The following is a 12,403-nucleotide window of genomic DNA, read 5'->3' on the forward strand; positions in this document are numbered from 1 at the left end:
GAGGACCCACGCAATACCAGATATCACTAAACTCCTTGCAACGTTGCACTTTTTTGCATCTGGGTCATTCCAGCGTACGGTTGCAGCGAGAGCTGGGATCTCCCAATCTCGTTTTTCAGAAGTGCTGTCCGACGTTCTAAATGCCATGTCACCCTGACGCCCTACCGGAGAACCCCGACCTCCCCCCTGCGCCTGTGGAGCATCATGCCAATGCTGCGGGGATGCGTACGCGCAGTAATCTCATCCACAGTCACTTCTTGTGAGCCATTTGGTATGTGCATTTTTCTACAGGCCAATACAAAACACCTGTTTTTTTTTACTGCAGTGAAGTAGAAATTCAGCCACATACCACCTTAGGGAATAAAGGTTGCCAACGTTTTTATATATATATATTTTTTTTTTGGAGGGGGTGGGGGTGTCACTGTAAGATTTAAATTTCTTAATGCACTAGTTTGTACAAACTACTTTGCCGCAAACCACAAAAAGGCGCAAAACCATCATTTAAATAGGGCGTCTCCAACAGTTTTGCACCTGCCACCAGTTACGCAATCGCTCTTGTTAAATCACCCGCAAACCATGGTTCAGCCCCTCGCGCAAAATTCCAGTTTGCGAGCGCAAATTACTGCACGCAAAATTGGATCTTGATAAATCCGGCCCATAGTGGGTTGTTCTGTTAGCTGAAGGAATGTTTTAGTCTCTATACTCCAGTTAACGATTTATTACTCAAATAGTTGACTATTTCAATAATAAATCATGGCTGTTTTATCCCTAAATGGGTTTGACAAATTATTTTAAATATATAATATGCTAAAAGCTGCAAGTTTCAGGTTTGAAGTCCCTTGATGGTTACATTAGTATATTAATGAAGCCACAAATACAAAAATTTTTGCACCTGCAAAGTAATTTTGCACCTTGTATGAAGATCACTTTTGCACACGTAAACATTTAAGATTTTTACTTTTCAGCACTTTTTTCCCGTAAAGCAGGCATCCCCAAAGTGGGTCCTTTAGGGCCGCTGTTCTGCAGGTTTTAGAGGTTTCCCTGCTTTAGCACAGCTGATTATGATTGTTGAGAAAAAGCCTTTTAATCAGCTTTCAGTTAAGCTGTGCTGAAGCAAAGAAATCTCTAAAACCTGCAGGACAGCGGCCCTGCAGGACCGACTTTGGGGATGCCTGCCGTAAAATAGGCTAATAGTTTGAAGCCTTCAAATAGAAAGCCAAAAGCAGAAAATGGTGAACAAACTGAAGGTTTTGTGAATTTAAAGCTGATTTAGTCACAAAGGAAAACCTTCGGTACTCATATTATTCAAAAAGTGAAATGTTCCATTGAATATAAGCATTTTGTATCCAGAATCAGCATTTAGATCACAGGAACGGCTCAAGGATTCAAAGTTACTCTTAATACACAAACGTACAAAAGACATTTTTATATTTTTATTACAAATTCCACCTTAAATCTAAAAAAGACGACCCAGCGTTGATCCGACACTGAAGCATCTGCACCGAATGTCCCCACATCTACTGCTAAACAGGCGTGTGTTCCATCAGTCTTCCCAGGCAAAGTCGTACGGCTGGAAATCGTCTCTCAGGCGTTTGCAGCCGTCCTCCTCCTCTTCTCGGCTCTGTTTACACTCCTTCCAGTCGGCTCGAGTTGGGATGTTCAGCAATACCTCGCTGGCCAGAACCTCCCTGTGGACAGACGGACATTTCCATCAGTGGCGTCAAACGGCAAATCCTTTTAGCTCTTTAGTCAACTTCAATCAGCTGTTTAAATTATAATCTGTTGTTTTTCTCGTGTATAAATCAGAATTGGAGGGAATTTTAAATGTGATAACTGATTAGCTCTCTGGCGCCCTCTTTGGCAATGGTTTGAATTAAATTTAGAACGTTTATGCAGTTAGTAGACACTTTTATCCAAAGAGACTTACAAAGTAGAATATATACATATATATCTCCCAGTCTAACAAATCAAATCCAGTCTCCTGTAGTTAAACTACAGAAATTCTTTATAAACAAAGAAAAAAGTTTGGACTTGTTTTGATAAAACTGTTCAGTTCCTTGAAGTTTAACCGTTTTTTCCCACCTTCCAAACTGCAGAGGAAAGTTTTTCTGGATCCGGTAGTAGAGTTTCTCCCCAGAGTCCAGCTCTACGTAGAAGTAAGGAGTTCCTGGAGGAGCAATCTGAACGCAGACAGTAAAAAAAACAGTTTATTATTCAGCTCGTTTGCACTGTTTAATCTGAGTTTAGGTTCTGGTGCCGGAACCTGTTTGAGGTCGGTGTGTTGAGGAATCTCCATCAGCTCCATGTTTTGCTCCTGAGCCTGGACCATAAAGGCCTCCTTGATGTCCTCAGTGGTGCAGCGGTTGAGTGGAACAGGAACCACCTGGAAAAACGGTCAGATTGAAAATATCCAAAGATCTATCAGATATTTCCTGTTCTGTTTTATATATAAAGTGTCGTTCTACCTGCAGCTGCAGATGTTGACTCTTGTAGTTCCTCTCAAACACCACGCAGCGTTCTCCTTTGCTCTTGTAGAAGTTCTTCAGGGCCGTCTTGTACTTCTCCATCTCCTCCACCACCTCGGAGCTCAGCTCCACCACAGACTGGTAATGGCCGATGGGCAGGATGAGCACATGGCGGGGGGTCAGAGGGCCTTTAGCCAGAGCCAGGTAACACTGCACAACAGAGAGACGGCTTTATTTCCCTCCATGCTGCCTTTCTAGAGACGTGACCGACTTTAAAGATGTTATTTTTAACCATTGCTATTGCTGGTTAGAATACAGACAATACATTTTCTTCTTCTTCTCTTTTCAAACAGAACTATCCAGTACTTCCAGCTCCATGGACTTTTTCCACCATATTTAAAGGTTAGTAAAACCTAAAACAAACCTAAAGTTCCCAAACTGGTCCTTTACTAAAACAACGTGCTGTCGATCGCTTTTTAAAGGAAAAATCTGCTCATATTCAGAATTCAAACTTCTGAAAGTTCTTTAAATCTGAAATGATTCCATCCTGTTCAATAAATGATCAGTGTTTTTAATTCAGAGTAATTTTCATGTGAATGTGCTTTACTGGAGGCATCCATGTTTGTCAAAGAACACTACTGCCACCTACTGGTTAGTGACATTGTCACGGTGCGGTATCGGCTGTTGATCAAGTCCCAGTGCTGTATCTGGTGTTTGTCACAACGCGCTATTATCCAAGTCATCTTGAAAACATTCTTCTTCCAAATGTTGGCTACATATTACGGGTTTTTTCTCTGGCCAGAAGTTCGATGGCAAATCCTCCCTCTTCAAGTTGGCGATCCAACGACCAACCCGTCCGTGGAGGATCAGGAATCAGAAAGGTGGAATAACTCTATTTTTTCACTTTTACCCGACGTATTCCAGCATCCAGCTGCCATGCACGTGGGCATTGTCAGTTTCACTATAGCTCTGGTGAATTTCAATGGTGAAGTCCTCTGGAAATCTTCAACAATTGTTGTTGATTGCAGATGTGTCTAGTAGTTCCCATTGATTTAGCTTGGAAAGCGGGGAGAATGGCGCTAGGCTTACCGCACCGTGACGTCACTGCTGGAAGATGGCAGGAGGGAGGGGCTACTATATTTACGCAAAAATGGCCGCTCTCAGACTCAGTGATCATTTACTAATTAATGGTAAATTAATTGAATCACCACAAATGTATTAGTTTTAGGTATAAATAATGATCCATTGATTATTCCTTTCTGACTGGACTTCTCCTTTAAATCCTGATCCCAGTCTACTGACTGGAAACCAGTATCGGATCTTCTGCAGCATCCAGAGGGTTACCCGATTTACTTCTGTTCCAGCTGATTAAAACTATCCCCACAGCATGATGCTGCCACTACCATGCATCGTCGTTGGTGTTGCGTTTAAGGTGACATATAAAAAGATCGTTTGCTGCTTTTATCCAAAGCAACCCAGACCAGCTTTAAATGGAACCAGAACTTCCTCCCTGAGCCGTTTGCTGGGTTCTCTGATGTTCTACAGAAAACCCAGAGGCCTTCACAGATCCGGCGGTGACAAACAACATTTTAATAAGCTGAAGATGGGGAATAGATCAAATGTTTCTGCTCGTTTCTTCCTGGAAATAAAGATGTTAATGTTTCCATGTTCAGATTTCCAGGACGTAAACTTACATGTGTTCCTATACTGACGACCAGATGTTTCTCCACTTGAGGACTGGCCAGACAGAACCAGCAGGGACCAGTGGGCTGCGCTGCACATGGGGAGAAAAAGGTTATGTTCTAAATCCCATTTCTGGGCTTTGATGATTCATGGAGGCCTCATCTGGTGGTGAGGTGGGAGGAGAAGCCAAAAAGTCACAGTAGGCGACGTATACATGTTAGAACAGAGTAAAGTGTCTCCAGAGACGATATTCACTCCTTTTTGGATATTATCTTGACTTGCACACGTCACTGATATCAGGTCAGGAGAAAAAAATAATAATAATTTAACTTTATTGATCTCACATCAGAGAAATTTACATCTGCATTTAAGCTATTGTTTCTGGGAGCAGTGGGCTGCCATTGTGTGGCGCCCAGAGAGCAGTGTGGGATTAAGGGTCTTGCTCAGGGACCCAGAGCGGCAGGCTGAGGGGATCTAACCGGGGACTTGCAACCTTCTCAGAGCAGAAGCGTTCTGCTCCAACCACCAGGCCAACACTCCCTTAAAGTAAGGAGCTACGGAAGAGGATTAGGGCCAATGGAAAAAATTTTATTTTTTAAAGTTAGCTGATTTTACTTTACGAGCTCTAATCCTCTTCCTCATTGTGACATTAATATTAACTTTGTCTGGAGCGCTTGTGTTGAAACCTGTTTGTTAAACAGTCGAGTAACTCGTTGTCGGACATTTTACTAAAGAGCAAATAAATTTTAAAAAGATTACTCAAATAAAAATGACGGTGCAGTAAAACTATTCCTAAAAGTACATTATTGTCAAAAAGTTACTGTAGTAAATGCAACTACCGTATTGTCGGGAATATAAGCCACCTTTAAACCATGCGGCTTATTAAAAGGTGCGGCTTTTCTGTGGATTTTTTCTAAGCGCCAAAGAGGGAAGTCAAAGTTATAAATGAAAGAATAGGGGCTAATTTGTATTTAGCAATAGAACATGCTAGCAGCAGGCATTACGGAGAACAAATGTCCAGAATTCAGACATTTTGACATTTATTTGCTGCATTAAAGCTGCTGAACTGATGAAGAGACAGAGCTCAACTCCTGCAGAGCTGAAATAAAAAGCTGATGTAGCTCCATCTTTCAGTAGAAGCTCTTATTGCTGCGAGCTAACAAGCTAACAGCAGCTAGCATTCTTCTTCCTCTCTACTCCAGGGGCTAAATGTAGAGCGCCCCCTGCAGGTTTGATGGGAGACAGTTCAGTAGATATCAGCGACCTATATAGGTCAATTTTTTTTTTTTTACTTTCTGAGTGCGCTCTATAGTCCGGAAAATACGGTACTTAAATCTACTTGGTTTATAGTCAGGAGTTTTTTTATTTTTCCCTTCCTGTTTGCTACACATTGTTTATGTTTTGTTACAATTTACAAATTTTTTTTGTTTAATTTGGCACTTTAGTCATATTTTTTCATAATTGTGAGATTTTTACCACAAAAAAGGAAAAAGAAAACGCAACGTCGTCTTAAAATACTGGCAGATCAAACTTATAGGGGATCTGGATGTCGGACCTAGAGATCCTTTAGTCTTCAGTTACACATTTTTAAATCTTTAAGATGATTTATTCTGTATTAAACCTCCATTCTATTGGCTGAATGTTTCAGTCTTCATTCCGCTGCTCTTAATAAAAACATGATCATATATTGTGGTTTAGACTCACGGTGCCGGCGCGGTTGGTTGGGCTGGCCGTGGTGACGCCCGTCTCCTCCTCGCCCTCGTCCGTCTCCATCCCAGGGCCTCTTCCTGCCGCGAGAAGCCCCGCCCTCCTTTGAGCTCAGGTCAAAGAAGAACTGACTGGCCGGCTCCTGGACCAAAAACAAAAAAGGTGAAGGAAGCAGCTTAAAGGTATAAAGGACGAGCTTTTATTTCCAGGTGGATCATCTAACCAAGTGGTCCTCCTAGTTGTCAATCATTCAGATGTTTACGTAAGGCCGTCCTACGTGCTCGGCCCGTTAGCTATCTTTCTCTGCGCAATTTCAGGCATAGCTATGTGGTGAGCTACGGTTTCAGTCATTGAAGCTTTGAGCGGAGAGATCTCCTCGGCCCGCTGCCGCTACCTGACAGCTACGACTAATAAAGATGGCGCAGGCACCGAGTGGTGGAGGAGGACTTAACGTGACCAACGGAGCAAAAGGCAGTGATCATCTGTCTGAACGGTCAGTTAACTGAGTTCCCTATATTCCAAAATAAAAAATAAAAAACAATCCTCTGGACTTTGTTTCCAAGTTTGAAGACATTTCTCTTCCATCCAGGAAGATTTTTCAATCCAAAATGTCAGAAATAGCGTTTAGTTCCAGGTTTTATACAGTAGACCTACAAAGCCTTGATTTAGTTTAGAAAACATGCAAATAGAAACGGATGAACGGGTCCACTGCTTTGGAATGGGGGTCGTTTGGCTTCTTTGTTAGCCTGCAATGACTTTAGGGTCCCCTATATAGGTATAAGGGGTGGAACGGTTCACAAAATCCACGGTTCGGTTCGGTTCACGGCTTCGTGGTTTTTGGTTGATTGTTAGGAAAATCTATTATGTCTTGTATAGTATAACACGTGTTGCACAATGCTTTTTTTTTTTTTTATTATGTCAACAAACATTTACATGAAAAAATACACTCAGAGAGGAAAGCAAAGGTGAACATGACCAGATAAAGATTAATTACAATAAAAGAAAAACAAAGAAGTAAAACAAATAACAGGAGATTTATCTCTGCAAACATTTAAAACAAACATAGACAGAGCCATGGAAATAATAGTAACCAAAAAGGTGAATGCACTGAAAATAGCAGATGTTTGGAGAAATCAAGTCTCAATTTTTTGGAATATTTGTAATTTTTTATCTTCTTAAAACAGATTTTAAAGTCATTCATAAAACAATGAAAGGAAGGTTTAGAATTTCTCCATTTAGCGCAGCGGATCTGATATTTACCCAACAGCAGGAGGACATTAATAGTATAAGAAACAGGCTGGGGAAGATGGTCCGTCTAAAAAATGACATCATTTAGTGCAAAAGGGGTGTTGCACAATGCTTGCACACTGTTGCACTTTTATCCACAGCTTTCTTCCCGCCGTCATCGTAGGTCACTCTAAATGCAAAGTGGTCCCATACAGCAGACCTATAAAGTGCTGCTGGCGCGTCTTCCAACTCCTGTTCTTTCCCACTCGCCATACCCACACAATTCTCCACAACAACTGATTTTTTTCTGCTACACCCGGCTACGCTGCTTCGCTTCTTCTTCTTCTTGTTTACTACTGGTGGTTGGCTTTGGTCGCAGTACCGCCACCTTCTGCTCTGGAGTGTAAACGCTTCGCCTATGAGAAAAAGGAGCAACGCATGAACCGAACGCAACACACGCGAACCGAACCGAACGGTTCAAAAGGGTTTTCATAAACCGTTCCATCCCTAATAGGTACGCATGCACAATTATTTTTATTTTTTTAAGTGGAGTGGGCTGGTCTTTTAAAAAATTCTCCATAATTCCTTTAAGAATCCATTTTTACGCTACAAGAAGAGGAAAAATGTGCTTTTAAGATGTATTAGAACTACTGTTGAATATCAGTGATATTTTCTGTTAGTGTTTTTTTGCACCTAAAACGTTTTATAAATGATTTTTTTTACTTCTATTAATCTGATCCATTTTAAACCAGGCAGTCTTTTCTATCTACTGTAGGTAAAAATATTGAACACACCACCATTTTTCTTAGAGCCTCATAATTTGAAATTTAAAGAATAAATCTGTAATCGTTTTCTCTTTTTTTTTTTTCCAGTCAGCAGGATTGAAGCTAAAGCAGCGTTTTGCACTGAGAAAAGCAAAGTAACTTCTGCAGTTAATGCAGAGACACCAGGTAGGTTCAAATCAGACCTGCGCCTACTAGATTAAAATATCTCCTGATCTGATTTTAGTCTCATCTTTGGTAAAACAGAACAAATAATCAATAAAATCTCCAATTCTAAAGATTCATGATGCATTAAAACGCTGTTGAATATCAGTGATATTTCCTGTTTTTTTTTTGTCGTACCTCCTCATCGGCGGTGCTGAACGCAGCTTTCTTTGTCTCCGCCTTGTCCTTAATGGAGCGTCTGTAGGGATTCTCTGTTGCATCCTGAGGCTGCTTCACCAGCTCCGTGGGATCCATGTTCTTCATGGGGACGATGTTGAAGGCGTACAGATACTGCAGACGCAGTAAAATAACAACTAAGAAAATACGTTCTGGTATAAATAGATATAAACGTTGCACTCTTTAGATAGTCTGAGTTAGGAAGCAGCTTCATCTCTAGATGGACATAATTGAATGAGACCGACCTTCTTCTTGGCGGGGTTGTTGACGGCTGCCAGGGCGATGAAGCGGCTGACATGTTGAGCGTTTTCCTGGAGAACCACATGATTTCTGAGGAAAAAAGGATGACTGAATCAGACTCTTGTGTAAAGGAGGTTAATAAATATATAAGTAAAGCCTTCTTTACCTGTATGGGAGCCTCTCATAGTGAACGCCCTCTAGTGCAGCAAAGTGATAACGCGGTTTCAGCTTCTCAGCGAGGCTGGCGATGGAGCCGCTTCCACAAGACTTTGTGTTCAGCTCCTGTCGCACAGAAATTCATTTGGAAACGGATCCTTTGAAGCGTTTCTACCAGGATACGTGAAGACGTTTGGGTTACCGGGTTGTTTCCATAGTGCCACACGCCACGCGGCCACTGTGACGTCAGCAGGATGTCCACGCCCCTGAACTTGGAGCTGCTGCTCAGCGACGTGACGAGCGCCGACAGGTCCTTGGAGGTGAAGCAGTGGGCCGGGGCCGGTTCCTGGAGGGCCTCCCTGCCGCTGACGTAGGCCAGCTGCAGTCCGGACGCTCCGGTGAACACGCCGCGCCGACCTGAAACGCAGCATGAAGCAGGCGCCGTTTTCACATCCCCGATGAGCAGAGCTGCTCGGATCGAAGGGGAAAGTCGAAACTTTGGAAGGTTTTTGTGGACATTTATGCTAATATTTGAACAAGATGAGGAGAACTGGATCCCTAACCGGCTAAGCAGGTTTGGTTTATAATTGGGAAACTAGAAATTAACTCAGTTTTTCAAAGAATGGTTTGCTTTAGAAACCTAAAAAAAAAAACAAAAAAACTGCAAAATGACAAAATTACAGACAAAATAATTAAGATTTAATCAAATTTTATTTAAAGTAAAAACATGATATGATTTTTTTTTCCTGCAACTAAAATGTTTTATAAAAGGACCAATTTATTCAACTTCTATTATTCTTATCTATTTTAAACCAGGCAGTCTTTGCCATCTACAGCGGGTTAAAGTATTGAACATTTTTCAGCACGTCTTTTTCACCAGATGTCGGTAACAATCCGCACTTATAAACTAGGGATGCAGGATATTGGGATTTTGGCCGATATCCGATATGCCGATATTTTAAAACTCATGTAGCCGATAACCGATATCGATACCGATGTTAAAGCTGGACAAAAATACGTAGTCATTGAAAATAGCAGTTTTGTTATCCATTTCTGACACTTTGAAAAATAATATACTCAAATATATTTTCATATGCTGATATCAAATTGATTTTTAAAAACGCGGTATCGATCTATTTCACTTTCAAAATCTCGTGAAATTTCATCGTTCTGTTACAAACTCTCGTGATATTTTGCGAATTCTTGTGAGATTTTGTTAGTAAAATAGATCGATACCGCGTCAATATATCAACATATAAAAATATGGCAACATTTGGTGAATTTTGGGGGGATTTCGTAGCATAACGATGACATATAGCAATATTTCATTAGTAAAAGAGATTGATATGGTGTTTTTAAATGGCAATATATCAGCATATGAAGATATTGGGATATTTTAATGGATCAATATTTTTTCCCTCGTCTTTAGAAGTTTTTAAGTCTGTAAAAAATAAGTTTTTGAGGAAGAAGAAGAAGTAGTATTTTTTATTTATTTTTTAGACTTTAGAAACTCAGAAGCTGATCAAATATCGGGTTAAATATCGGTGGGGTGGCCGATGTCCGATATTCAGTTTTAAGGCCGATACCGATAGGGGGCCGATTATATCGTGCATCCCTATTATAAAGAAATCAAATTATAGATGTGCAGAAATTAAGGCCCCCGTCACACCTTGCTGATTTATCCAGCGTCTGCTGGCATACGCTTAACTTCTATGTACTTTTTCAGTTTTGGGCGTATACATAGAGTATTCATAATGAGTCCAGAACTTCTGTCCAACGACAGCCTAACTTCTGCATATCGCACAGCAGTGCAATGCCCAGGAAATGATGCACAGTGTCCTGAGGGGGGCAGCGATGCGCTCTGAGGCGCCCGCCCGCCAAGAAAATGAATAAAAAATTAAAAGAAAGAAGGTTTCTGGTGGCAGCAGATTGAGCGTCATGTCTGCTAGGAAGTGTGTTGGTGGTGGGCGTGAACGCAGGGAGGATCCATCACTCACCTTCTGGCTCACCCCTATGATGGGGATGAAGTCTGGAGGAGAACTGACGGTTTCCTCCTGTGAACCCCCTTTATACCAAAACGCTGCCAATACGCCATTATACAGTAGCTGGAAGGTAGAAACACGTTCAGCGCTCGTCTGGAACACGGCAGATACGCTGATATGTTGGAGAGAAGTTCTGGATAAGTTACGCAGAGGTTAAGGATCAGCTAGACGCCACGACTGATGAGGAACTGACACTGAACGTCTGTCAGCCATCAGATAACTGACCTGGAACTGATGGACCACGCTGGGATACTTCCGTATGTTGTCGTGTGCCAGCTTGCCAACATCTGACACACACTACTCTAAATCGTCAAGGTGTGACAGGGGCTTAAGTTATGTGTAATAACGTAGAATGGCAAAGGGAAGAAGTATTGAACACCCGTAGAAAGGAAGGCGCAAAAAGGCATGAAAAGCAAAGAAACCAGCTGAAATCTCTCAGTAATCAGAAAGCAATCCTGCTACTTATCAGCATTTGGTTCCGTCCCAAATGATGGCTGATAAAAACCTGAACATCTATGGTTTCATTTCTATGTTTGTGTGGATTACAATGATTGTTACCGACATCCAGTGAAAATATCATGTTAATAGAACCTCTAGAAATAGATTTACTGAGAAAAATATCAGCATCTTCAATACTTATTTCTACATATATACTTATTTGAAGCATAATATGAAGCAGTTTTATTTTTCTGACAGGATCAATCCTCTCATTGGTTTATTTCTGTATCTTTTCCTTTCTTTCATGTTTTCCAGACGTAACCCTGGATAAATAAAACTATGTTTTAAATTTCTAACAGGAGGAATTGTCTTAAAGTATATATTTGATGCATGTTGATCTTAAAACTCAGTCCTCAATATGAATCATCTATATATAATAAAACTTTCATTGTTTTATCTGATTTAATATACGAGACTGGAACATTTTTACCTACTATTATTATCCAGCTTCCATGATATCTTTTTTCAATGAAAGTGCAGATCTGATCTTTGCAGTCTCACCTAAATATGTGATGTTTTCAGCCAGTTCAGATCCATCAGAGTTAGGGAAGTTCTTCGCCGTCTCCTGACTCGCTGCACCCAGTATGTAAGTGTGGATCGGAGCTGGAAAAAGGAAACAGACGTTAAAAATTAGCGAATGAACTCAAAGCGTCCAGAAAAGGTTCAATCATCATGAAGGTCTGTTGCAAACCAAACCGATTTAACTGTATTAAACAACATAAAACATGCAAGAGGCTGGTTTCCTAAATAAACAGACGTTCTACTTTCTGCAAATTAAAACATAAAGTCGTATAAAAGATTCAATCAGGGTGAAAACAGCCTCTTTAACTGCATTAAGCTAAGCTTGCTAGATTTATAAAAGTGAAATTATGAGACAAGGGAAACATCCCAACAACCAAATAATCCCAAAGCTTCAGGCTGATGAAGCACGATTCCTTTTCTGCTCAACAAAGTGAAAAGTTTCAGAGCTCATCACAGCGAAACACGGAAGTGGCAGCATCATGATCCCATTTCAGCTCATACTTCCCTTTTTCTTTGTTATATTATTTTCTTTTTTTTCTTTAAGGTTTGAATTTCCTCATTCCAAGTAAGATAGATGTAGAGGATCTAAATCATGAGTCACAAATAAGGAAGGAAGTGTTTGGGAAAATACGTTTTATTAGATTGATGTTCTAATGTGATGCAGCTAACTTTGAAACCCCTTAGTTAATTCGACAGTCAA

The 12,403-nt window shown here is 40.8% G+C and overlaps 1 protein-coding gene across 1 annotated transcript in view; it reads right to left on the reverse strand.

The window, feature by feature from the left end:
• Positions 1–1,403: 1,403 nt before the first annotated feature.
• The window catches only part of cwf19l1 (CWF19 like cell cycle control factor 1), a 15,884-nt gene continuing 4,884 nt past the window's right edge, over positions 1,404–12,403 (reverse strand). The window contains exons 4-14 of the mRNA XM_038267141.1: positions 11,683–11,784; positions 8,844–9,058; positions 8,652–8,767; positions 8,491–8,575; positions 8,207–8,359; positions 5,853–5,997; positions 4,160–4,239; positions 2,466–2,675; positions 2,264–2,383; positions 2,083–2,180; positions 1,404–1,688 (exon numbers count right to left, since the gene is read on the reverse strand). Of these exons, the coding sequence (XP_038123069.1) occupies positions 1,544–1,688; positions 2,083–2,180; positions 2,264–2,383; positions 2,466–2,675; positions 4,160–4,239; positions 5,853–5,997; positions 8,207–8,359; positions 8,491–8,575; positions 8,652–8,767; positions 8,844–9,058; positions 11,683–11,784 (1,469 nt within the window). The 3' untranslated portion in view covers positions 1,404–1,543. The remainder of the gene's footprint in view (positions 1,689–2,082; positions 2,181–2,263; positions 2,384–2,465; positions 2,676–4,159; positions 4,240–5,852; positions 5,998–8,206; positions 8,360–8,490; positions 8,576–8,651; positions 8,768–8,843; positions 9,059–11,682; positions 11,785–12,403) is intronic.

The sequence above is a fragment of the Cyprinodon tularosa genome, unplaced genomic scaffold, assembly GCF_016077235.1.
Source record: "Cyprinodon tularosa strain WSP-4 unplaced genomic scaffold, ASM1607723v1 ctg663, whole genome shotgun sequence".
NCBI lineage: Eukaryota > Metazoa > Chordata > Actinopteri > Cyprinodontiformes > Cyprinodontidae > Cyprinodon > Cyprinodon tularosa.